The 26,810-nt window shown below is 46.0% G+C and overlaps 1 protein-coding gene across 1 annotated transcript; it reads left to right on the top strand.

The window, feature by feature from the left end:
- Positions 1-362: 362 nt before the first annotated feature.
- ccdc85cb (coiled-coil domain containing 85C, b) lies at positions 363-26,294 on the top strand. Its single transcript, XM_037450347.2, has 6 exons — positions 363-1,656; positions 16,700-16,779; positions 20,391-20,492; positions 23,496-23,588; positions 23,908-24,006; positions 24,610-26,294. The coding sequence occupies exons 1-6, from the start codon at positions 975-977 to the stop codon at positions 24,697-24,699; spliced, it is 1,146 nt and encodes a 381-aa protein (XP_037306244.2). The 5' UTR covers positions 363-974; the 3' UTR covers positions 24,700-26,294.
- Positions 26,295-26,810: the final 516 nt, after the last annotated feature.

The following is a 26,810-nucleotide window of genomic DNA, read 5'->3' as shown; positions in this document are numbered from 1 at the left end:
TTCATTGCCTTCATCTTTATTTATCTGTCTGTTACTGATAGTGTACACATGGGGGCACTGTGACCATGCAGAGACATTCAAAAGCACTTTTAACTACTGTTTCCTCAGGATTCAAACTAAAAAAGCTGCCATTTCTCCAAGTTTTTTTTTAAGGATTTATACATACGAGACCTGTGGTTAAAATCAGTTTTAGTATTATAGCCAACGCTTGATTATAAACAAGAGGTGAACTACACATTGAATGAGGTGTTGAGCGTTGTACTGTCCCCTTAAGAGGGCGGAGCTTGAGTTGCAGGCCGTTCTACCTTCTGCCCGCCCCTCCCTCACCTCTTGATTGGCCGTGTCGGCCTAAATCGCTTTGGAATGATTTCAAACCCGAGTTTGGGGAGCAGAAGGAGGAGGTCCGCTGCTAATCCCGAGCTGTCTGAGAGGAAAGGCTTGAATCCAGCAAAGAGGCTTAACCGGAGCAGCGCGAGCGTTCAGCGTTTCACCCTTTAGCTCAGGTTCGGGTTTAGCCCACTGCAACTATTGGTTTGTTGGGCTGTCTGTCTCTGGTCGTGGACGGAGTGATGTCCAGAGGACTCGGCGCACATCGCGACGGGACGCAGCGTGCTTTGCTGACTGAACTCGTCGCCGGGACCAGGACCTGATGGAAAATCCCTGGTAATCGATTTCTAATCCCGTACGTCCGCTATTGAAGGAATATCAGTACCAGCGGTTGATTCCCGAATACATTTAGTCTATTTTCCCCCAAAGTGAGGACACTCGATGCAGGCGCGGGGTGCCACAGCATCCCATTCACATTTCGCGTTCGTTATCGGCCCGTTGAAGAGGGAAAACGATACTTCAACATTTTCGGACGATGTACTCGTGCTGTAATACAACCCCACAGCTCAAGCTTGGTTAAATGACTGGTGACAGTTCTCTTTAAAGCCACCGTTGACACGAAGGGAGACTCTTAAGGCGGGACAGACATGGCCAACAGTCCGTCCGACAGCCAGCCCGCGGACGACGACCTGCTGCGCTGCAGCCGAGAGGAGCTGCTGCGGAGGTTCAGGAGGGTGGACAGCGAGAAAATGAACTTGATGCTCGAACACGGCAACATGATGAAAGACATCAACCGTCGGCTGCAGGTGCACCTGCACGAGATCCGCAGCCTGAAGGAGATCAACCAGAAGCTGCAGGACGACAACCACGAGCTCCGGGAGCTCTGCTGCTTCCTCGACGACGACCGACAGAAGGGGAAGAAGCTGTCCCGCGAATGGCAACGCTTTGGTCGTCACACGGCCAGCGCCATGTGGAAGGAGGTGGGCACCTACATGATGAAGCTGAAGGAGCTGGAGGCCAACCAGGACAACGTACTGCGGGAGAACTCTGAGCTGAAGGAGATCATCCTCATGCTGGATGAGGAGAGAAATGGAGCAGGGTCCAGGAGCTCCATAGACAGTCAGTCCAGTTTGAGCAACCTGAACGGTGGCACGGGCACAGTGAGGGATGTTGGAGACGGGAGTAGCACGTCCAGTACAGGTAGTGCTGGGAGCCCCGATCACCACAACCACAAACACAAGAACAGTAAGTTGGGCACCACCACGAGGAGGTCCATGGATGACCTGTCGGCACCGCACCATCACAGGAGCATCCCAAACGGACTTAATGGTGAGTGCACCCACCCCCTCCACCCGTGGAAACACATCTGGCTGTCCTAGTAAGCCACAGGGAGACGTAGCACAGGCCCAGGTCCTGGAGTCAGGCCTGTTAAACATGGGTGAAATTCCCTCTTTTTGATTTTATCTCCATTGAGGAGACCAACATTGAAATTTCTCCAGATACGATTCATGATGTTCCTCTTTTACGTCCTATTAGAAATGTTGATTTATTTTCTGTGGGATTGCACCTTTTTAAAAGACACAAATGCAGCGGAAGTATGACGAGTCAATTCCTCTCCTCATAGATATTAGTTAGGATGTGATTGTGCTGACAACATATGTTGACCAAAATCACTGTGAAGGATTAACATGTGGGGGGGGGGGTTGGCTTAACCTTACTGTAATGTCTTGATTAGGGTGATTATGACACACACACACACACACACATATGCACATACACACACATGGTAGATATACTTAAGAGGAATTTTCTGTCCGTGCTACCCATTAACTTGAATCCCTACAGATTTAGGTCACTGCCCTCGTGGTCCTTAAGGAAGAGGACTTATCTTAATTGCTTGAGCCCCCCCCCCCCCTCCTTGTAAAAGCTACTAGATTTTTTGGGGGTCTTTCACTGATTATTGTTGTTGCCTTTTGGTTGTAGAAGAGCCCTCATGTCTGCTTTTGAAATGCATGGCTTGGGACCAGAAATCAATGTGCCTGTGTTAAGACCTAAACGACCTACACTGCTGAAAGCTTCAAGCGGGGATGAAAATGGCCTGATGGAGCAGGAGGACACTAAGCCTCATTTAGCTTGCACATGGGCCGACTCGCCACTCGCTATCTGTTTGGCAAGGCAAAGCCATTCTGTTTGTGGTAGGGGAAAAAATCCTCCACCCAGTTTCAACTTGATCATTTCCATCTTTATCCCACTTTACAAGGCTAGGCAGGAGTACATACAGGGTCAAAGCAAGTCGATTCACTATCAGATCCCACTGGTCACATGGTGTCCATCGGACAGAGGACTGTGAAGGTGAAAAATGCATAAAGTTGGAAAGGAGCATGAGTGAGAGAGCCGAGGAGCTTTTAATCCGGAAACACCCACATTTCTGGGCGGTGTGTGGCTAAGACGATCCTTCCCCAGCACAGATGTACCCAATGGCAAATGTTGGGTGGTCCACGGTGTGGCTTTATCTGATACTGTGGAAATGCCAGTGTCTCCTCCTGGGCATTTAGGAGACGAGCGCTCCATGAACAGCATCTGTCCCATTGCCAGAAACACTCAGGCGACGAGGACGAGGAGGAGGAGGAGGAGGAGGATGTGTGGTGTCCCAAGAGGAGAATGGACCAGCTGGTTGAGCTGAAACTTTGTTTCATACATTTTCACACCTCTAATATATGTTTTGTCTGTTGAACAGTGGCACTGGGAGAAGAGTGTATGAGAGGGGGGAGGGGGGGGCAGCAAAAGTCCCCCAACAGATCTTTGTAGAGTTGTGGGAGTGGGGTGCTGTTGGGGGGAGGGGGAATTTGGGCTCAGAGGAGGTTGGTTTTCAGAGACATTCTGCCGTCTGCATAATTAAATTTGTTACCACATGTGGGAGGAGCGCAAAGGCTTCGGTTCTGAAGACGTGCAAAGCCACGATAGCACCGTGTCTCTTGCCCTCTAATGGGGCCTTCTTTTTCCAGACTTCTCAACCCAATCCCAGCCAACGGTTGCCTGAGACATGATGCGGTCAGAGTAGTCTCATTAGTCCTTCTAGGTCCACACAGACGGTGCGTAGCGTGTGAGATGAAGTGCCCAAGCGAGGAAGCCCAGTAATGCTTGTTGACCTTTAACTGCCCCTCACACATTCTCCCGGCCTCCGGGCTGCTAAAAGGCTTTAAAGGAACACTGGGCCACCGCCATTCACACAAAGTGCGCACACTCAAATCTTTGAACCGGGGCGTGTGAATGTTTTGGCAGACGTGCCGCTCACTGGTGACTGAGCAGCATGATGGGAATGTACTCCAGTACAACAGGCCTCCATGTCGAGTTAGTTTCTCCTGATGTGGGTGGACTGCTGGCCCTGGTATTTGGTCAAACCGGTCTGTGCTGCTGGCCGGCCAAGGAGAACTATGTTAAATTAAACAACGACTTTCAAGAATGAGTAGTTTAGTTGTAGGACTCCTTTCTGACGGGAGCGTTGCATGAGGCCTTCCTGCTGCCTGGGTGCCGTGCCTACTTGTGGCAGATGAGCCTTAAAGTTGAGTAGCTTAGTGACAGTTTCCGTGTGGTTTGTTTAGCCATGTGCCAGACGGTAGTTTATTAAGCCTAAACAATGTTTTCTTGGTTGAACTTAACAGCGTTTCCTATGAGGACCGTATGTAATCAACAATTCCTCAGCTAGTCATGATATCACAAAGATTCTGTGAAGGTTCCAGAATGAATTCACGGCGCCACTTACTTAACAGACCTCATTGATCCTTTTTTAAAAATTCGTGCAACATATTAAAAGCTAGTTTATGTGCTTTGTAGAATACCCGGCATTTCAGGATCTCTGGTTTACCAACAATCCATCAGCAGAGAATAGGTCCGTCTTTTCATTTCGGCAGCTGCTTCCTGCGGAGGACGCAGCCTTTGCAGTGGACCCGAGTTGGGCCGTGCTCAACAGTAAGAGCCTTAAAAGGCAAATAACTTATGAAATGCAGAGAGAAGGTCATCTTATTTCATTCATTTAGGAACATAAGCTTCACCTGTGGAAGCTTAGCTTGAAGTAATATTGCAATCTTAAGGTAGAGGAAATTAAAAACCAATCATTAAAATGACTTTCCACTAATCACTACATGGCGGATGCGGGCAGATAAGCTGCCATTAACAGCGCAGCGTACGTAACTCAAGTAGATGGTCATGTTCATTCTATTATATTTTGAACTCTGTAGGCTTACCTGGCTCTGTTCTAAATAAATGAAATCCTCGTAGGCCAGCACTGCATGATGGGATATGCTGTGCTGCAAAGGCTACATCAGATGTGTCCTCCAACTCGCCTCCTGGAGGCTGTGTACCTCGACCAAAGTGACGTGTGCAGCCGTCGAATTGAGGCACAGCTTTTGTGTGAGTTCCATCTGGTTTCAAATGAAACTGGAGGATCAACCACACAATGGTGTTTTCCTCTCAGCTGTGGTTTCAAGTCATTGTATAGCGTTCTTGTGGGCTTCAAAAGGCATCAAAGCAGGAATAGGATGTTTCTTTTGCTGCTCTCTTTGTCCACACTCCATGCTACAGGAAGCTGACTCGCCCAAATCTATACTTTTCTCATGAAGGGAAACTCCTCCCAAGAAAACGGAAGTCAAGGCTTTAGGATTATTATAATTCAGAAAATGAATAGGTTTGCATTTTTTCATGTTTAAACATGCACTGCAGATTGTAGCCGTGTGACAAAGGTACTGCTACAAAGGAAACGTACTCTTCATTGTAAAGTTTTATTTTTTCGCTCTTAAAGACGTATCAAATGTTCTATTGGCTTCATTAGGTTTCCCCCTCTGGCTTGTGTTATCCAGCACCCTGTCTGCCTGTGGGATGCCCTGTCGGCTGATAACACACACACACACTCACAGGAGAGGTTGTGCGGAGGAAGCCACAGGGGACCTCTCTGCTGTGTGCTGTGAATGAAAAGCCAGCCTGTCACTACGTCCCACATTCCTGCACAAACAAAAGAGAAAGTGGGTCCTTCCTCTTAGTGACACAGAAGGAATGGTCCTCCATGGGAAAAGGGAACCAGAAAATGGGACACGAAAGAAATCGCTTGTTGATCTTTTACCTCCTAGTCCTCCTTCACCCAACACGCTTCACTTCTCCTCCGTCCGCATCCGTTTCTCTCTGGATTGTTGCGAAGCTGCTGTCTGATCCGCTGTCCGTCTATTCCCGTCAACGCAGCACATAGCCGACAGAATGAGGTTATGTGAGCCGCACTCAGACAGACATGCAATCACTGTGAGATCTGATGTTTGTACCTTTTGCATGAAATGTTTGGTTCTGCTTGTGTGCTCTTCTGTAACCTCTTTCGTAAATGGGGTGTCATACCAACAAACGAAGTAAGTCCATTTCAGCCACTTATCTCTGCATCTCCGTCTACACTCATCTAAATCGGGTACGTCCTTTTCTGATGGCGGAGCAGTGGGCTGCTGGAGGGGCTGGGTCGCTCGGTCGCCAAGGCAACAGCAATGATCAGTGGGGCGAGTGGACTGCGCCCACGCCGCGCCTCAGAGTCACTGAAGCAGAGCGGAGTAAGGGTGGGGGCATGGTCCGCATCCGTGCCCAAATCACTCATGATGACCCATGCAGAGTGATGCTAGCAAGAGCGTGCGTGTGCGTGTGTGTGTGTGTGTTCGTGTTCATTCATTGTTTCCAAGTAACCTTCTCAAAAGAGACAAACAGGGTGTGTTGCAAGTGACGCACTCATGAACTATTAGTATACTGTGAGACGTGTAAACCTCAACCAAGCAGGAGTTATTTTAAGAAGCATATACATGTTTTGGCAGAGCAGAGACGGAACCGTTTTTTTTGCATTTTAACTCCTCTGATACGAGGCAAAGTGACACACGGGCCGTCAATCTAAAGATGAAAGACTCTGATTGTGAACGTCTCGCATCATTCTAATCACCCAATATCTGGTTATCCACTTGTTTGGCCGTAGACTTTCATTGATTTGCAAACGAATGGCCTCTGTAGTGACGCTTTATAGAGGGCTGGTTCTACACAGAAGGTACTCGTTGTCCTGAAGTGACTAAAGTTCTTCTTAATCCGCAGTACTGCATTCTAGCATGAATCCTTGTGTGTCAGATTGAAGATGCAGACGAGCTACACAAGCAGGAGATTGGATAGAGTGGGTTCAGGTTGAACAGTGACAAAAACCCATCTGGGGGTTGGAACCATAAACTCGCATTCAGCAATTTGATTCTGTCTATACAACACACCCAGTGACCTTCATCCGTGGAACACTCCCAGGTTGCCAAAGTCAGCACCTGGGAGACGGAGCACCTCTTCATCAGCACCTTTCGAGGCCCACGAGGCACAATGTGTTCCCCTGGATTTGCTGCCTGTCAGCTCTTCTTTTTTTCTATTTTTGGTCGCTGTGACATTGGAGACTGATGTCAGCACATGTCTACACCTTGCTTGCATTTAAATAGTGCCGTCTCCTCTCTCCAACACGCAGTTTAACACTTCTAGATGGTTTTCTTTCCCTTGCTAGGAATCTGGGTACTGGGTCCCACATTGAATGGCTTATTAGATTTCCATTTTGTGCAGATGTTTTAGCTGCCTTGAAGCTTTTCATTCACCAGAGACGTGACGTAATGTGGAGTCTGATGCAGCATCTGGAATGAATTGTACAGTCTCCACATTGTTGCTACATCCTCAGGATGTGATGGTTTCAGGTAACATTCTCTTCTGTTCTGTAGGCCCATTTCCTCCAAGCCAAGACTGCACTGTGTTACTTATGAAAACATGTACAGTGCATTGCTAAGGTATTAGGCCCCCATGGTCCTTTCTACATTTTGTCATGGTATTTTCAGATTCAGATTTATTTCATTGGGATTATATGTTAATAGACCAACAGTGAATCTTTATTCACCCTCTTTACTGTGAAACCCCTCCACAAAGATCTGGTGCGACCAGTTGCCTTCACATCTTTTACAAGTCACAGAATTAGTAAATATATGCTAATGAAGCAAACACTACATTCACACAATGTGTGTTTTCATAAATGCTGCAGCATCCAGTTCCCATGTGCTTTATCGGGTCAACTATATACAGAGGACAGATGAGAAGTGGGTGAGTCACGTGGGAAAGGCAAACAATCTGATGGCTTCTGAAATTCCATCAGAGCGGCATTAAGACCCCCCCCCCCCCCCCCCCTCTCTTCACTGGGCCTCATATTATCAGGGCATGTCATTATTTATTTCCTGGGGCAAGGATAGAGCCCTCAATTCCACAATCATAAAGCGCTTAGGTGAAAGCTGATGTTCATGGAAACATGCAGGCTCAGAGAGAGTTTGGCTTGCTAAATTTGACTGGCAGCATTGATGGAGTAACAGGTACAACTCCAATAGTACTCTATCCTTTCATCTATTTGCATGTATGTCAGGGTATTAATGTTGGTGAAAAAACCGTCAGGAAAATCCACATGATTATCTAAAACACTGGAGATGTTCCTGGGGATCCCTTCAATCCTCTTTAACTCCATCAGCTGTTTGGCTCTAGAGATTGATATATTGAGAATGAAAAGGATGGACATTTTTCCTCTATGTAGAACTGGATGGTGGCAGAGGAGGCAAATGGAGCCAGTTATTTGTCTTCTTATTCATGAGGGTCAACTCTAGTCGGCTCGTTTCTCCTGATCTCCCTCAGACTCGCTCCTCTGCGGCTGTTTTTTTGGGAGAGTTTGGCATCAGCGCACTTTGAATGCGGAGGCAAAGTGACCAAAGCTGGGTGTTTGACTCTAATAGACTGCAAGTGCATCTTTATCCTCCAGATTCCAAAAGAAGTCATTTACGGTTACCGTACCGCATCGTAGAACAGTACTTAAATCTTAATTATCTTATGTCATAAACAATATTAAACTCTTCTAACACCCTTTGAAATCCATTCCTAGATGTATTTATATTAAGGTTATTGAGTTAGATTTAACTTTAAAGGATATATCGGTGATGGCTGAATAGTAGCAGTAGAACACGCTCTGGTATCTGATGGGAGTGGCACTGAAGTTGTGACATTTTCAAACAATGTCTGAATGAGGTCAGACTGACGGAGGAACTCATTGAACCCACCCACGCGTTGCCTCTCACACAAACCCTCTACTTCAATCTTGAGGACACTCCTTGATAAAATGCATTCCCCAGCTCTTTGGCCATCATTAAATATCTGATCCAAGTCCTTACCTGCCCCTCATCTGAACTTCATTGTAACGTAATTCTTCAAACCACGTCTGAAGGCCTCAAACAGGCCATCCAAGGTCTGTCCCTAAATGAACCTTCCAAAACCTCATCACTCTGAAATTCCTGTACAGGCACAGACTTAAGTATTCTAATTTTGTGTGTGTGTAATTTATGTACAAGCTATATTTGGGTTTGTTTTTAATAAAAATGGTATAATTCTATTTCACTGTTATATAGGTCAATAGCTCTTTAGTTTTTGAATCCCTGGGTAATGTCCATAAGGACGGTGTGGATAAGAAGTGAAGGGAGCGCTGCGTGTTGTCATTCTGCTTTGGAGCTGCACTGTTGCTGAACGGGCTCATGTGGAAAAGAAAAAGGATGGAATTGGCATTCTTACTCTGAGCTGGGACATTTACCAGTGAAGTCTGCTTCATAAGGGCAGTTTACAGTCAGAAGAGTGTGGAAGTTTAAAACTATTAAGTAGGTAGAATTGTCTTGCAGGAGAATTAAAAGATTGACTTGGAGGACAAAGAGAAGCATATGTTCCGGTTTGATAATCTGCTGTGATGGCCCGCCGTCTGCAAAGAGGCACACAAAGCGCTTGTTTAGTGAGCATGGATGAAGCTTCCTCTCTCCAATATATTGGTATCCGTACTGTTTAAAATGCCCATGGTCTCTGAACGGCCTCCAGTGTTTACACACAGGTTTACAACTTCGGGGGTGATGGTAGTCAGGCAAACGGCCCGGCGGGGGGGGGGGGGGGGTTATTAGTTGGGCAAACAGGGTAGTCACTCTGATGTATTAATGACGGCGCAGGTCGGATCACGAGAGGCTGAGTAGGGGAGATAATGTGCGGACGCGCTTCCTTCGGATCAGGTAACTGCGTTCTTTTTGTTTTTATTTAGGTATATTTATACAATGAATCAAGCTTCGGTGTAAAATATTTTGACGTAGTTTTTGTGGTCAAAATCTAAAACTCCTTGAAGACCCCTTCATCCCCATTGATGCCAAACCCCACGTGACTCAATTAGCGTGAAATGAGAAGAAAAAGGGGCGTACCAGGTGGTACCAACAATACCTGGCTTCCACGGACAGTGTGACACTGCCGTGCGTGCGTGGGGGGGGGTGCATTGAGTCGCTGACCACCTGGTCACCACTGGCTGGGTCTGATCTGTGTCACTCACAGCTAACGTGAGCTGCCACCAGACCTCTGCAAAGGACCGCTGGCCCCCACGGAGGCCTGCTAAGAGTGGCCTTGCTTCTGGCGTGGACTCGTCTGTCGCCTTTTTACTGTGTCTGTAGCGTGCACTGATGTGGAGGTGTGCTGGCTGACTTTCAGGGGTCAAACGGCTTCTCAGCATAGTGTGGGAGATCACAATGGTATTTTGTTGCAGCAACTTCTTGCAAGCTTATTTTATGTTTTTTGGGGGGTGGGGGGGGATCAAAATTGGTACTTTGTATGGTTGTGTGTCTGTGGATATATTTTCGAGTTCTGTTCGGCAAAGAGGATGTCTTTAACTGGAAGCCAAATACATTGTCATGGAAGATGAGTTTTGAGTATCCTTGTTTGGTTCTGTATGCTGAGTTGAGTCTGGCCCTGGGTCTGCCCTAACAAATCCTAATGCAATTCTATTCATGTGATCTTCTCTAGCCCAAAATTACAAAATACAGTCTGCACACATGCAACATTCTCCCAAACCCTCACAGGCACAGGAAAATTCCCCCCCCCGAAAACTGTCAATGGGCAGAAAAAAAGGAATGCACACGGCTGGTTGCAGAGGAAGCACATTTTTAGCGGGCGGCGCGGAGAAGGCCAAAGACGGGAAAAAGTCAATTGAGCGACGCAAATAAATTGCCTTTTCACCAAAGTTGAAATATTTCACTCAACGCGGCCTTGCGAAAACCAATCCGCTTTGAGTTGCTCCACTCGTCATCGCTGCCGTCCTGCCTGTAAGTAATCGAGAGACGCTGGCACCGAGCCAACAGCTCATCAAACTGGTTGGTTAGCCCCAAGTAGCGCTGGATCATCCAGAGAGTGACGCCAAGTGTGAAAAGTGGTCGATGGGAAGTTCCTTTTTCTGGTTCCACAGGAGAGGAGCTTGATAACTGAAGCCTTTGGCTCCCATCCTACTTTTTAAAACTCTTAAGGACCACAAGTAACCCAGAATCTATGGAGCTCCCTAGCAGGGCAATACTCCGTTGCACATTGCTTTTGGTGTGAACGTAGCATGAGGGAGAACTGCAGTGCGAGACCCCTCTCCTGCGATGAATGCCACGTGTACAGAACGAGCAACGTAAAAGATGTACGATGGGTCCAATGATTCACATGGGATGTAAAATGAGCTACTGTGCCTTTTTGTGTGGGCAGTATGGACTGTCGTGCTCCTGTTGGCTTTCTAATGGCCTCTTTGCAGATGACCGACTGCTCTTGCCTTCGCTTAGTTTCACTACATCTCAAATGCTTAAGTCAGGGCGAGTCGGAGGCTATAGAACTCCGGTCCTATCAATCCTTTCCCCAGCTGGATGGGATAGGATAACCATTGATGTGGACAGCTCTAATGTGAGATCTTTTCCTTTGTGGCAATTACTGTGCTAACAGCCCTGTGGGATATCCCTTTTATCCACGAGTGCTGGGGTAATAGTTGGTGAAGCTCCAGATGACATCAGTGGATGGATGAGTCTTTCCCTCTCGTTTAAGGGCTTTGTCCTCTTGCACATGGCAATCTCTCCAGTGATTTATGTATTTAGCTTACATACCTTTTTAGGGCATTATTTTTACTGTTCATTTTCAGGATTCATTTGGTCGACGGTCTGTTTATGCACAGCATCATGTAGATTTTCATTTGAATGAAATCCAAGGCAATTATTTCCATATGAACAGTAATGAAACCACTATGTGATAGCTGATGGAAGAAAAGGTTATTTTCACTAGATTGGAAGAAGCTCGAGTTTGCAGATGGGATTTTCCGAGGCCGATAATGAAGGAGTTTCAGGGTTCTGCTCTATCCTGCAATTGCTATCTGCTTAAATAAGTTCAACCTCTGCCAGCTCAGCAGTCAAACAGACTGGGGAAGTATGTAGATCTATGCAAATGAAGCTGCCATGGGGTTTGTGCTGGTGAAACCGTGGTAACTGGGAGAGGAATGAGGTTAAAGAGAGCCATGGGCTCCGTGACAATGTTCTCTACCCACGATGCCCTCTGGTGTTTGTTTACACCCTGCGTTGGGTTTGCCGTCTCTTTGAGCCTCCGCTGCAGCCTTTGGTGGTCTGTGTGGGGTCTCATGATGACGCCATCATGGCGGTCAGAGGTTACATATCTACAGTATGTTTGTGTTAAGTGGAATTGCTTTCAGGTTGACCTTAGTCAACTCTAGTGCTCCCTGCCCCCCTGGTATAATAGTAGAGGAAGCACTGTTACTCAATACAGATGTGAGAGATGTATAAGAAAAGTTATCTTTAACTAATCATACATAAGCACAAGTTTCCTGTTGTCAATCAGAGACCTAAAACCGATCCATCACTGATCTTTTCTGCTTTGTCTCACACCGACTGGCCACACACACACGCATGCGCAGTAACGTAATGGAGAGGTCTAAATATAAGCGCACAGCTTTGATTCCATGGGATTAAGCCCAGCCACATTCCCATTGTTGTAGCCTAATCAAAAGATTAATGGCAGAGGGCACCAGCTTGACAAGTGGCCCGATCATCAGAAAAACAAACTGTCACTGCTAAACGCCATCCACTTTTGTTGGGAGGATGTCACAAGGTTATTGACATGAAGTTTACATGAGTGCTATTTATAAATTCGCTCCACACATTAAGAGAGGACATGTGAAGGCGCCTGCTGACTGAGCGTGGTGACAGTAAGCTGAGGAGACAAGGAGGTGGTGGGGCTGAGGGGGGAGGGGGGAGGGAGGACGTGTGAATGTCACAAGGTGAATTACATTTGATGAAATAACAAGAAGTGTTCCATATTAGGGGTGGCCCAGATGTAGGGGATACACCTAGATACATGCTGTGGTTATTGTTATTGGATCAAGTCAACACTGGTGCTTCATCAGCTTCTGTCAGTTTTATCTCGATAGATTTCTCAATGGGGAAAAATGAGAGGAGATGATGTTCAGCCAGGAGTAGCAAACTAGTTTATACGGATCTCTGTGCCGGTTTTAGTATTTATGAGAATTTAAAGTATTTGTTGACCTTCTTTCCTGAGAGAGCTGGTCCATACCTTTTTAAATGTTGGGGTCACCGGCATTCACACCAAAAGCCAAGCAAATTAATTTACGCAAGTATACTCCATTAAGTAAATGGAGACGTGAATGGTTGCGAATAATGCAAATTTTCAACGCCTGGTGCGAAAAACACGGCACAAAAGTATAAAATGTGCGTCCAAATTCCCGAGCTTAACTTCCCTTTTGAAAGCTTTCGGAAATTTACCGGAAACGTTCGGCCCCTTTGCGGCCCTAGAGACACTGCACAGCCAAGCAACCGACAGGAGTTCCTTATCTTACAAATGCTCCGTGGGTTTCATTCTTCAAACCCCCGCACATTGCTGAGAGAAAATCCCTGTCTGTTGAAACACTGCGATACAGCTGAGAAGACGAGATGAAAGGCCTTTGCCGAGGCAGCAATAAAAGCAGAGTGATTTCAATGCACTGCATGCTTCTATCGGCCATGACCTCGGACTCTAAAACATGAAAGAAGGACCTTCTTTTTTGATTTTTACCATGGAGGTTGATACCCTGGAGTCAACAACACACAGGCTGCGTTTGCTCCGATGACAACATTCCCAGTCCGATATAAATGTCCATTATGCATTTGTGCATGATTTAACACCAAGAAACAATGAGTTACTCCTGCTGCCCCACCCTGGCAACACATTTACAGGAAAAGGCCAACTAGTGACTGAACTAACTGTCTCAAAGTCACTAGGCTGCATCCTTAAGGACGCATCCTTCGACCGCATACATCCCTTCCCGCTGCGACTCGCCTGTCCCATTCCCAACGGCCCAGCCGCAGGCTGACTAATATCTCACTCCGGCTGAGACAGCTTTATATACAGTTTAAACTTCCTATTATGAACAGGAATGGTTCAAAGACAAGTAATGGAACCTGAAATATCACTTTCTAAGTCCATAACGTTACAGAATAAATACACAAATAAACAGAACTTGCTTTGCTTCTTTTGTTGTGTGATTTTAAACTGGAGCCAGGAAGAAGCATCAAGCTGAAGGAGAACGATGTGTGTGATGACATTTGGCTTCTGTATTTTGGACATATTCTGTAATATCTTAAGGTTACAGTTAAAATGGCTCACATCCAATGCAATATAAAAGTCCTTGCATAAAAGTTAATAAATGTGTTGATGTAAACAACACTGTTGATGGAATCTCCTTGAGAATGCATTATTACTTTTAGCTGTAAGCACATGGCCTAACTGATTTAATTTGAATTAAAATATAAAACCGTTTTTTAAAAATATATCATGCTCCGCACTTTTTAATAGCAGAAAAGAAGCACAATGGACAGAAGTTCCGGCAGTGAAGGGAGTGAACAGAAGGGGGGGGGGGGTGGCAGTTGAGGAGGGAGGGGCTGCTGCAAGTGGGTCACAGCACCACTGACGTGATGCAATATGATGTGCAGAGAGGGGGACGCGATCACGCCACTGTCTGCGTCCCCTTTTGTCCTGTGCACAAGCAAACGCACACATGCTCTCACATGAAGATGCATCCGCTCACTTCACTGGGTAAACAGAGGTAACGATTACGTGTGCTCCCCCTGCTTCTCTTTCTCTCTGCATATGCATGTTAAATACATTGAATAAGTCATGACTGCCTCTACCCGGGCGCTTGTTGTGTATAATGGAAGATGCAGATTAGAGTTTGGCTGGGTAATTATTTTGGCTGAGCTATGCCGCCCCTCCATGAGCATTTCCTCCAGCCTTGTGGAGAGTACATGAAGCATGAGGGATGGAGGCAATAACAAGGTGGCATTCCAGGGGAGTCAGGGAGCAATTTAGTTGACCCGTCTCCCACCAGGAGGGGGGGGGGGCCCTTGTGTGGATGGGAGGGGTCCAGGTGTTTTCTGCATGTTGCGTGTTCCTGCGACCGCTCACACTGTAAATTCACACACACTTAAGACCTCTTTATCAAGCCATGTGATGAATCTGAGATTTAGCCTTACTCGGTTTGGCACATCAAAGGCTCTTGGACAGAGTGGAGGGGGTGGGGGGGGGGGGGGCTGCGGGATGTGAACACGACTTTTCATCTTTTCATCATTGTTTGTAGCATTTGATTCATTTGCTCTAAGAAGATAAGGAAATAAGCCTGACAGACTGGGGTGACTTTTGAGTTTATTGGATTAATGATGGCGAGATCTAAATCTCTGTAAATAATCCAAATATACATGCCACTGAGAGACCAAGTAATGAGAATTTGTTTGCCGTCCTGTCCGTCTCCCTCTTGGTTGTTGGAGTGTGCCAGCGACGACTGAAGGTTGAGGAACCTTCATCCTAATCGGCTTGAGATCTGGCCGCAGTTCAGGCCACCAAATGAATCCAGATTAGAAGGGTCACAACGCAAGAAGAGGGGATTAGCAGCTCTGGCCACTGCGCCGCCTCCTCCTGCTGTCCAGCCAGCCGACTGGCCGCACCGTGTGTGCTGGTCAACAGGTCAACATGGAGGGGCCTGCAGGTCCTGTTGGAGATGCTAGCATTCACCCCCCCCCCCCCCCTTTGTGCATTTGAAACCATGTTGGATTTGAGCAAATTGGAAATAGTTGTGATGCAGTGTCTGTCATTATTTCTGTAACTTAATCTAAAACCGTCCTACTGGATTCACGCAACATTTTTTTAGTTTTTCTTTTACGTGCACACTAGAAGTTACAAGGAAAGCAAAACCTGCTTCACATAAACTCTTTGAATTGTATAAATGCCACGGAGCTTTTGGCCTGCTTCTGAGACCGAACTGAACCCACTCATTTATTTGACGTCTCTGCTATAAGTCGGGTTCAAGCTGAGTAAAAGGCCAACCAATCCTTCTCCGGCTGAACCCAAACATGTGTTTTCCATCTATATCCCCGGGTATGGAAAAGGGTTCTGCAGGAATCTGACCTCAATATCTGATATGGAAACCGTATGCTGTATATCCACCAAATGGGGAAACATTGGTGTCGCTATTATTTGGGAGTGGGTGTCCTTTCAGAACAGAGCCCCCTGGTTGCAAAGCGGAGGTAAACTAGCTTACACAGTCTGGTTAGACACGTACGGGTGAGTCAAAGGCAAACCGAGGTTTTTATTCCCCCCCCCCACCGTTCACCCACCGCACTCCCTCCCTCTCTGCTTCCACTTAGAAAACAGAATGCAATAATGCTGTGTGTGCAGCGGTTTGTTCTGCAAGCGGCCAGAGTGCGGTTCCTGTGCGCAGCTCTGCTTTGATCCCACTGTAAATTAAACATGCCTTTTTAGATAACAGGCTGTGCCCCCCCCACCCCTCCGCCCCCGCTGTGTCAAACTGCTGCTCCACACTTCAAACGCCTCGTGTCCCTGGTTTGAACTCGGCGGATTTGATTCCTCAGCTGAGGGAATGTCTGCAACGCGATCAGGCCACAGTTGCATTGTTTGTGAATCCTACAGAGAGGTCTTAATGCAGATGAATGAGTGGTGCAGCAGAATGTGAGAACTGTGAAATGGCTCCAGTGTGAGGTCAGAAGTTAGGCCAAGCTCAACTAATCTTGGTGGGAACTCTGTGCTTGACCTTTGACATCAGTCTACAACTTTTTTTTTTTTTTATTGCACACGAGGGCTTTGTACCACGTACTATACGTGGGGGCGGGGGGGGATTGAAGATGAGGACATCCTGCGGGTATTCACCTAGACAAGTAAAACACATAACTGTTAGTTACGCTAATTCATTACAATCTGCCAACTGTGAATACTGATGAATGGTTAAGTAATAATGGATGGATTAGAAGATGATTGTTTCATCACATGATGGGTATTGCACATATCTTAGAGATTATTGTAGGAATTAATTTTCTTCTTTAGCGGCTCTGTGGTCCTTTTGCTCCAGTGGTGGTGTCAGCCTTTGAGCTCTTTGAAATGCTAATCTTGTCCTCTTTTCTTCTCCTCTGTGCCCCAGATTCCTCCTCCAACTACATCAGGCAGCTGGAGAGTAAAGTGCGGATCCTGGAGGATGATAACAATAAGCTTCTCTCCCAGGTGAGCCACACAAATACAGATACTAAGTACCTGCTGCTGCTGCTGCTGCATATCAGCACAGCGCTGCTTGAACTTATACCCTCCCTAAACACCTCTTGTGCAATTATCTGACTCACCTGTCTGTTGGTTGGAGAATATGTTTACACATGTTTAATGCAGTCGTGTTAGACATTAAGGTGAACTGTGGGAGCAGGGGAGAGATGAGAGGAAAGAAGCATTAAGTGACACAGAAAAGCATTTCCCCCAAATGTGACCTACCTCTGACTTCGGCCAAACGTGGAGGATGGAGGGCTGAGTGAAAGTTGGTATGGCTGCAGACAGCCCTTTTGGAATTTCACATTTTAAATCAAAGCCTTTAAAAAAATATTTGGTTTCACCAATTATTTCCCAGGAGATTAATTTGTAAGCTGGAGTCCCTGATATGAAACCTACACGGCCCTTAAGTGCTATGATTATGTGCTACACATTGTCTCACAGCAAGTAAGACGTGTCATTTAACCCGCGTAGTAGTCGATTAACACCCCTTGTGTTTTTTCTTTTTCTTGGATTTGAGGTTCGGATAAGTATCCTCTTTCAGCAATGGAACTTGATATAGGTGTATGTAATGAATGAGTTGGTTAATAATAATAATTCAAATATGGAGTCCCCATGACACCTTCTATAGAATACTCCTATAAACTGTATCTTATGTGGAGCCCATGTACAATCTAGTGTCTACCATTAATACTCCATATAATCCACTAATGTTTTGCTAGGCGTGTTCTCTGTACAGTTTATCTCTATAGTTTAGACAAAAAAGGTAATTCACGCTTTTACCCATTTGCTGGCAGGACGCTCCGCAGCTTTGTCTTTGTTGCTTTCTAATATGCCGACGCTAGCGACAACATTAGCAACGTTACCATGGAACTGAATGGCTCACGTGACGCAATGTGAGTGCCATAAGCTGGAAGGAATTAGATGGCATTACCTCTGAGGGGCGTTGCTGCTGTGCACTGCTAGCATGCTATGCTAAGGAACAAGCACCGGTGGTACATGGGGCCCTAGGTGAATGAATACTACATTGTGCCGTGATGCATAAATGATACACGCATGTCCTGGCTTGCCGGTATCTCTGATTGGCTGAATATTTGTTGCCATGGATTAGTGTCCTCTATAAAACTCTTTCCTAACTTCCTGCTGTGAAACTGGTCTGGTGGAACTCGCTGAGCCTGAACGAAGCAATAGCCTCTTATCGCTGGAATGTTGACCCACAAACCCAGCTAGGATCTTACCGTGCTCAAAGGAGAAGGGGGGGGGGGGGGGGGGGGGGTGTGTAACAGCAATGTCCCTGGGGAAAAGGAACAAAGGTCAAACGCACTGCGGTGTCTAGTGCTTTTTTGGTGTGGCTTCCACTTAGTCATTAACATTAAAATATTTGAGAGGCCCTGACAGAAAAAGTTTGGGAACCACTGGATGACAAGAACTTTGTCTTGAATGCTCTTTGTGGTCCCAGACATCTTCACTCCACCAATGAGATGAGGACAAATCAAATGTTTCAACTGTGTTATGGCACTCAAGCAGCACGCTGCCACCCTGTCCATTCCCCCCCCCCTCCCCCCCCTCATAACTCGCTACAGAAAAAGATGCAAGGCCTCCACAGCTTCTCCCTGTCAGCACCAAGGTGCTGTCTGTCAATCCAATCGCTTTGCTAGGTCTCAGTGGTCAAGGTCTATCCAGGAGGTGACGTATTTATGATCTTGCTAAGACTCGTTTCATTGATTATGCGTTTACACATGGGACATGTAGGGCGTGGCTTACTGACAAAGCCGTGCACGTAAAAGTGCACATCTCCGGGCATGGGTATGGAAACCCAAAGCAGGAATCGGGGCGTGCCAGTGGAGGGATTGGAGACGATTAGAGGAACAGTAGCAGGACTCTAAGCTGCGAGGGAAGAGGGGAAACATCAAAGGGCTGCCTTTTGTGTTTGTGCAAACTGTGAGTGAGGAGTAATGGGCACCGCCGCATGATGTCTACGTGCTTACAGAAGCTCACCCCCTCCCCATTTGGGCTGTTTATTGCCCGAGTGCTCTTCACGTGTGTTTACACACCGCAAATGTCACGAGGGACAGTGGCGCTGCCGTGTTCCTGCCTACAGAGGGGAGCTAGGCGCCTCCAGGAATCAGTGGTCTTTGTCTGCTTAATGAGGATGAATCTTCCACCCGAGTGCAGTTCATGTGGTAAATCTCAATAAATAACAAAGCTAATGAATGTTGCAAATGGGCTGTAAGCAGTGCCGATGAGGAGGCAGAACGTCAGCCATCACTGAAACCTTAACATACACTGTGGAGCCTGACGTATCATCTTTAGCTAATATCAAACGACTAAAACATGGTGTATCTAGCTTTTTTGTGGGCGGGGGGTTATATGTGTGCACAAAACAGTGAAAAGTGTTTATTACTTACAGCTTAAAGAGTAACCGCTAACACAAACCATGGGCGTGTGGTTAATGATTCTTTAAACATATTCAATGGATCCTCATTGTTTGTGTCAAAGTAAAGAAATTGATAATGAATATATTGTTTTCCCATTGACTACAATCAAAAACCAACCAATCCGGGCTCTGCTCAAATGTAAAAATACATATCTGCCATCATTTATTATGAGTTTTTCCAAACTTTGTAGTATCTATTTGCCTCAATGTTAAACTGGTCGATTTTTCTCTTCGGGCTTCGATATACATGTTTCTTTAGTCACGATATACAGTAATGTCTAAATGGAATTAACTGCATTAACACTAACAACATATGTGGACACAGTGATAATACAAATGGCAAAAATAGTTGGGGAATTCAATTAATTTAAATTCCGAGGGCTTTACAGTCTGTACAAATGAGACTTCTTCCGTCCCAAAACCCTCACATCAGACAAAAGAAGAAGAGGAAGAATCTTATTATGTATTATATGTGAACTCTTATAGAAAGAAGAGGAGAGAGGAGCCCAGTGTGTCTCAGGACCCCCCCACCCCCCCGGCCACTATGGCAGCTTATCTAGAGCTGGTCCAGGCTAACCTAAGCCAGCCCCAACTATAAACCTCATCAAAGAGGAAAGTCTTGGGCATTATCTTAATTAAATGAGGTGACTGTGTGTGCCTCAGACATATCACTGAAGGCTCTGGCATACATCCTACTTTTTAAGACTTTAGGAACAACAACCCAGCACAGCGCTCTAGTAATATGGTATTATAAGCTCAAGTGCCGTGTAGGTTAGAAGTACCTTCAATTCTATTCTTGCTTTAACAGGGAGCCAGCGCAGAGAAGCTAATACAGGATTAATATCATCCCTTTTCTTAGTTCTTTTTTTTTTTACACATGCTGCAGCATTCTGAATCAACTGGAGAGGCTTAAGAATAAGATCAGCATCGACTGTAGAAACCCTGCCAAGAGGAGCAAGTTTGAGGACCAAACTCTGGAAATTCAGATAGAAATTGAGAATACGGACCTGGGGGCCCTGCACACCGCAACAAATAGAACTGTATTATTTTCCAGGTTGGGTGCAACAATGTAGATGAATAAACATGGTTTTATTAACATTTCACTAACGCCTTATATCTCTTGTGCGTGTTTTGCCATCAGTCCAACCCAGGTGACCTCCGTGCCCTGAGGAAGGGAATGACCCTCTATCACTCTGAATCCCAGCTGTCATCACTGCCCCAACGCCTGGATGCCATGCACAAGGTCAGTACCCCCCCCCCCCCCACACACACACACACACACGCATCCGGAACGACACAAGAAGGGGACACGCATACAGAGATTCGCATTGCCTAAAGTGGTCAGGCACACCCACTCACAGGTGTAGTAGATCAGTAATAGTAATAGATGTGTGGTTGTGTCTAGAGCTGGGCTTTAGTTTATGTGACGTTTGGGGCAAACTTCAACTTTTGTGCTTTACATAATATTTGAATGGAATTAATCAGCCACACACTCGCACACGTTGGAATTAAGTCAACGATCAACAGACCCAACTTACGTAAATCTCCTTTTTAGTCTTCTGAACACTCAAAGCTCTCTAACATTCATTCACCCATTCATACTCAGGTGGGAGGAGCTATTATACACCGGGACACCTGCCCATCAGTAACTAACATTAACTCAAGTCTTAGAAGCAAACAAGTGTCTTCCCAAGGACCCCCCCGACATGGATACTAGCGGAGCCGCTCCTCTGATTAAAGGACAACCCTGCTGTCCACTGAGCCCCAGTCGCCCCTCTTTAATTACCCCTCCACAGACCCCCTCGCTATCTCTCACACATGACAGGATGCCAAACACACGCAGGGAGAACCGAGCGAGTGGAAGGAGGGGGGAGCAGAGGATCTAAGACGGGGAGACAATGGCGTCCGCCTCCCCCTCTTCCTGTCACAACTTAAACCCACTATGAGTGTCTGGGAGAGAAGGTGGGGAGTTGTTTTCTGACTGCTTAAGAAAGGTCACATCTTTGTGGCTTTAATAACGGGCGCAGTGTGAGGTCACAGGCTGACTGCGCTCGGGGGCTCATAGCTCCTCGTGGAGCTTCATGCTGTTCAGTAACCTTCACGGAAACCTGCGCACTGCACAACAATGGTTTACAGTGCTGTTGATCTCAATGGTTGCCTCCCTGCATTGAAACGAACAATTTGAATTCACAGCCAGGTCATTTTACTGACTTACGGTGTGAATTTTGTCTTTGTCTGAACTTTTGATCTAATGACAATTTCACTAAATAGATCCATGAATACCAACATTTGTTTCATCGTTCCACTCAGCACAAAATAGAAAAAAAAAACGGAACCTGGCCCCTTTCCGCATACGTGGAGTTAGCCGGATCATTTTCAGGATAAGATGACCTAAGTCAGGCTTTTTAGTTCCACAAAGCAAGTTTGGCAAAATAACCATAGCAACTCATCCATAAAACCTGAACCTGCTCCAGAGCAGGCTAACTTAAGTCGGCTCAATAAGCTCGCCACTCCCCCGGAAGAAATGGGCAGCTCTCTTCCTCCGAGATGAATGTTTATAAGGAGAGAGGGACTGCCCCCCCAGCCCTGTCCCCTAGACTGCCCAAAAAATGGAAAACCCTTTGATGGGGAGGAAAAAAGGGGGAAACCTTATGGAGAATGGCCCGGGGATGTCGTGTACAGAATGAACAGCGTGAAAGATTTACCATACATTCAATATCTTGGGTCTGAAATATTCATATATATACTGGTGCTGTCAAACAATTCAAATATTTAATCTCATTCATGTCAGTTAACTCAAAATTAAATTTGTGATTTAATGAATCACAAATTTTTATCTATCCTAAATGTCCCTTCCTTTATTTTTTTCCATAATTTCTTTTTCATTTTAATGTTCTTATCAACATGGAAAAGTGGATTGGCTTTCTTTATTCAAATGTATTATTTTACTGAAAAACATTGCCAAACAGTGCGGTATAAAATCATAAAGTCCACATTTTAGGTAAACGAGGACTCGGCCTGTAGTGCAGATAAACCATGGCTTAATATTTTCTTTTTTCAAGTTTGCTGTGAACAAAGCAGTCAGGCCTCTTATTCCAGAAACAATGTAACAGGTTACCTTTTATTGGTAACCTGTTACTTCTTTCAGCAGGTACTCATCAGACAAGCCTGTTGACAAATGTCTGTTTTTTTTTAACGTTAAACTCGCAATAAAAAAATTTACGTTAACACGTTTAACTGACAGCAATAATATATACATATTCTGTTCTTGCATTGCGCATATGCTTTCATGATCATCTCCTGCTTGTACTAAGTCACAAGTAAGGATGTTTTGAGTTGTTAGTGGTTAATACATTCATATTAACCTTTTCCTTTTGTCCATGATTTCAAAGCTCATGAATGAACGGTCTCATGAGAGCAGACTCATTACCATAGATGATATAACTGTGGATAACAAGTTCTACATGAAAACCAAAGGGCAAAAGCTATGCTTCTGTTTCCTCTCAAAGGTTAGTTATGTTGACGATCTCAGACTTGCGGGGGCCAGCAAAAACAAATCTACTTGTCTTGTGTTTGATGTGGCATGAATAGACAAAACATGGCTCTTGCTTTCAATTCCAATTCATTCATTTTATTTTGTATAGCTTAAAATCCCAATTTATCCCCTGAGGGCTTTACAGTCTGTACACATGTGACATCCTCTGTGCCGAAACCCTCACATCGGCACGGGAAGAACTCCCCCAGGGTGATTATTTAGTTGTCACCGTGCTGTTAGGTTGTGTGGGCCGATTCTGGCACCTAAATGGGGTCAGAGCGTAACCCGGGCTAACAGAGCCAGGGAGCTGTGTCTAATGCAGGGCCCCGATGCCAGCTTACAGTCAATGGTGCCATTGTGTGGCCCTCTAACACAGAGCCCCTGTCTGGAGCTAACCGGGGGGGGGGTGGGATGAGTCAAGCCGCCCCCCCTGGTCCGCTCCCATCACACCCGCTTAGAATCACCGGGCAGGTAGCAGCTGGTGAAGGGGAAGAAAACCACGAGGGGAGAAAGGGGGGCTTGGAGTTGGGATCAAGGGGGGGTCATTGTCCGAGCTTCGCTACAGAGGAGGAAAGGGGGGGGGGGGGGGGGGTTAGAAGAGCTCAGTGACTCCTCGGGTTAAACTCATTGACAGCAGATGGGTTCAAACTCAAACTGTCTCCTATTCTTGCTCATATAATTTAGCTGTGACCCCCGTCCCTCCACCCACAGGGTACTGGCCGTCTCCCAACCAGCGAGTCTTCTCCAGCCACAGGCTACCTGTCCTGCGTCCAGAAGCCGGAGGCTGTGGTGCACGCCATGAAGGTACGTCACCCAGAGCTGACTTTTGAAAGAAGAAAGCTAAATAACATTGTAACGTCCTATTTGTAAATTGACCTGCAGCAGGTTGTGCAGCTGCTCATTCTCATCCATGCTGTCGTCGTTTTAAGTTTTTATATACATATATATATTTTGTTGGACAGCCCTGAATGAATTAAGTTTACAAACCTGTACAAAGGTTTTAAACTTGAGTCAGAGTAAAGCGAGTTAAATTGCACATTTGTGAGGGATAGAGTTGAAAAGGCTGTTTTTGAGGTTTGATTTAGCTCTGTTACATCACTAAACTGGTTGTACTTGTCATAAGGTGCTGGAGGTCCACGAGAACCTGGACAAGCAGGTTCCTGAGGACTATGAGGACGACCTGAGTGAGAAAGAGAAGGCCATTGTGAGAGAGATGTGCAACGTAAGTGGTCCCCTCCCTGACTTCTCCTCTGATCTCCACAAAGTCGGGTTTGCCTTCTCGCGTACTCGCTGCAAATGAGGTCGGTTTTTGAGCTGCTTCCACTAATGAGCACGCCTCATCTCGACTCGTTTGGTCTGGAACGACACTTGCTCCAGTGTCCCATGCCCCCCCCCTCCCTCCCACTCATTCAGTGCTGCTTTAAACCGGCAGCCCTACTAAGTAGAGACTCTTAGCTGAGCTGCCAGGGCAATTAAAGTGGAGCGGCAGGCAAAAGAACACCCCTCCGCTCTTCCTCCCCTCCGCCCTCCCACTCATCTTTGTCAGCTGGTACTGAAAGACCCGGCCCGCTGATTAGAGAGAAAAACGAGAGCGGGGCATTCTGGGAGGTATGTGACAGGCCGGGAATCTGGGCAGCACTACAATAGTACCTCTGTGATAACACTGGGGGCCCTGGGGACCCCTGTGTCAGCACCAGTAGGCAGCCTCAGTGTGTGTGTGTGTGTGTCTGTGTGTGTGTGTGAAGCTTGCGCTCTAGAAGAAGTCCCTTCAGTCCTGTTCTCCACGTGAGCCCCTCTCTCATCGGCCCTCTGCTCCTGTCTGCAGGTGGTGTGGAGAAAGCTGGGTGATGCAGCGGGATCAAAGCTGTCCGTCAGACAGCACCTCTCTGGGAACCAGTTCAAAGGGCCGCTGTAGCCTGGCAACCAGAGGGAGAGGGGAGGAGTTCCAGTACCTGCACTCACCTTGTACCCCTCGTACTACCTGCGTGTACACTACCCATCATGCTGTGCAGTCCTGCGGCCCCAGTGTTCCTCATCAAACAGACCTGTTGGTCTGTCGTTCACATGCAAACCTTCACGTGTGTTGCATCTTTTTATCTCTCAGCGGTTGTGAAGCGTTGACAACTGGCAGCTAGTATTACTGATTTTCTTTGATTTGGAGCCTTTCAGCTACACAATGTCTATTTGTAAAAGTTGTAATCAAACACCACCTTTAGTTCTTTGGAGCACAGCTGTGATACATTAAGCTAACCCTATGGTTTCCAGCAAAGACCTACCTGTGGGAAATGAAGGTTTTAATAGCGCCTCCTTTAGATACTCTAACCTTGTCACACATACCCCCCCCCCCTAGTGCGCGCTGAGTATAACTAGCATTAGCATTCTAAAGTGATAACTAATGTGAGCTAGCGCCTCTTGCTCCTAGGACAAGTCTATGGATAATTAAGTCTAGAGATCACTTCTAACTTGTGTATAATATGTATAAAAAATAGCACTACTTCATTGTTATAGTTGATCTATTTTGTATTCTAGCGTGGCCATGTGATCAATTACTAAGTTCAAAAAGCACACAACTGGACTGTACACAGGGTTTGCTAAAAAGATCTTTTTTTTTTCAGATGAATTACTATTAATCCTTCTCCTTGTTACCTTCTACTTTGTTGAACTGACTAAAATTGTATGCTCGACAATCATTTTCTCAGGTTGAGAGGGCTACAGCTTTGCGTGTGTGTGTGAGTGTGTGTGTGTGTGTGTGCGAATGGTTCTCCTCCAGTTGTAGCATCTACCTATTAGGCGTTTGCTGAATCCATACAAAAATGTCCCGGTCAAACATGAATGTGGAGTTGTTGTCTGCTCCTGTGGAAGAACGGTTCCCTTTGTCAGGCTCAGTCTGTTTGTGTGGATTCAGCAGTGTTCATGTGGCATGTTTCTTAAAGTTGAATCTTTTTTTCTCAAAGTCTTCCCTTATGTCTCCTGAAAAGACTAACATTTAGAAATGGGTATTCCTTGATGTCAGCATAAATAAACATTTTTTTGAGCATTGATTGACAGGTGTCGGAGATGGGAGAGCCCTTAGTAACTGAACAGTCCTATTTTAGATGTATCTTATTACTCAAACTAAAGTGATCAGATAGATCTGTTTACTGACGGGCAGCTGAGCCTCTCCCATCTCGTGTTATTTGTTCCAAAGTAGGACCTTCTCGAGGCGGCTCTCCACGCACCAGTTCTCTCAAACAATGGGGGTAGAAATAAATCGTCTCCTTTTTTCTAGGAACTGATTTGTAGCCATGATGCAATTTTGAATACCTTTTATAAATGGCATTGGATTTCAAATGTGCCACCTTTTTTTTCCTGGATTTGGAACTCAACTGTCTTACTTTCTGCCTGGTGGCTGAAACACGAGTACAGAATCTTAGATTCTATAGTGTAAATAAAACGAAATCTGTAGTAGCTCCCATGGCTGTAACGTCTTTTCACGACTTTGGAGAAAATGAATAAAGTTGTTGAACGATGCTCCGAAGTAGTGCCTTTATTTCCTGAGTCAAGCATGAGTTAGCCTGCCCCCTGCTGGTCCAACCAATGAGGTTCTGCATCCCTGTGTGCCAGGTCATGATGTTCCTCGTCTGCTCTACTCTCCCACTTTGTCTCCAGAGCTGCACTGGTCTGCTTTCTCACCTGGCGTCTCACCACTCCCTGGTGCTTTAGGGTTTTCAGTTTTATTCCGTACTCCCAAGCGTTAAGCATTCACCCAAAGTCTAAAGATAACGATGTGTGTGACTAGTCATGTGATTCTCATAGCGACGCCAAATGGTGCCCTGGCCATTGGTAACAAATCCGCTTGTTTTTATATTTTTAATACTAGGTACTGTGACACAAATAAGTGTTCAATGATGTTTAAACTCAACCGTAGGCTTGCTGAAGCATTGGACCGCTACTAAATACACGCCTGTTAATTACTCTAAGGTGTCAGGCCTCCGATTGGCTCTTCCACACCTATCTGGTCATTAAGACTACTACAGACGCAAGTGT

This window comes from Pungitius pungitius, chromosome 20, assembly GCF_949316345.1.
Source record: "Pungitius pungitius chromosome 20, fPunPun2.1, whole genome shotgun sequence".
Taxonomy (NCBI): domain Eukaryota; kingdom Metazoa; phylum Chordata; class Actinopteri; order Perciformes; family Gasterosteidae; genus Pungitius; species Pungitius pungitius.
This window is presented reverse-complemented; position numbering and strand designations above follow the sequence as displayed.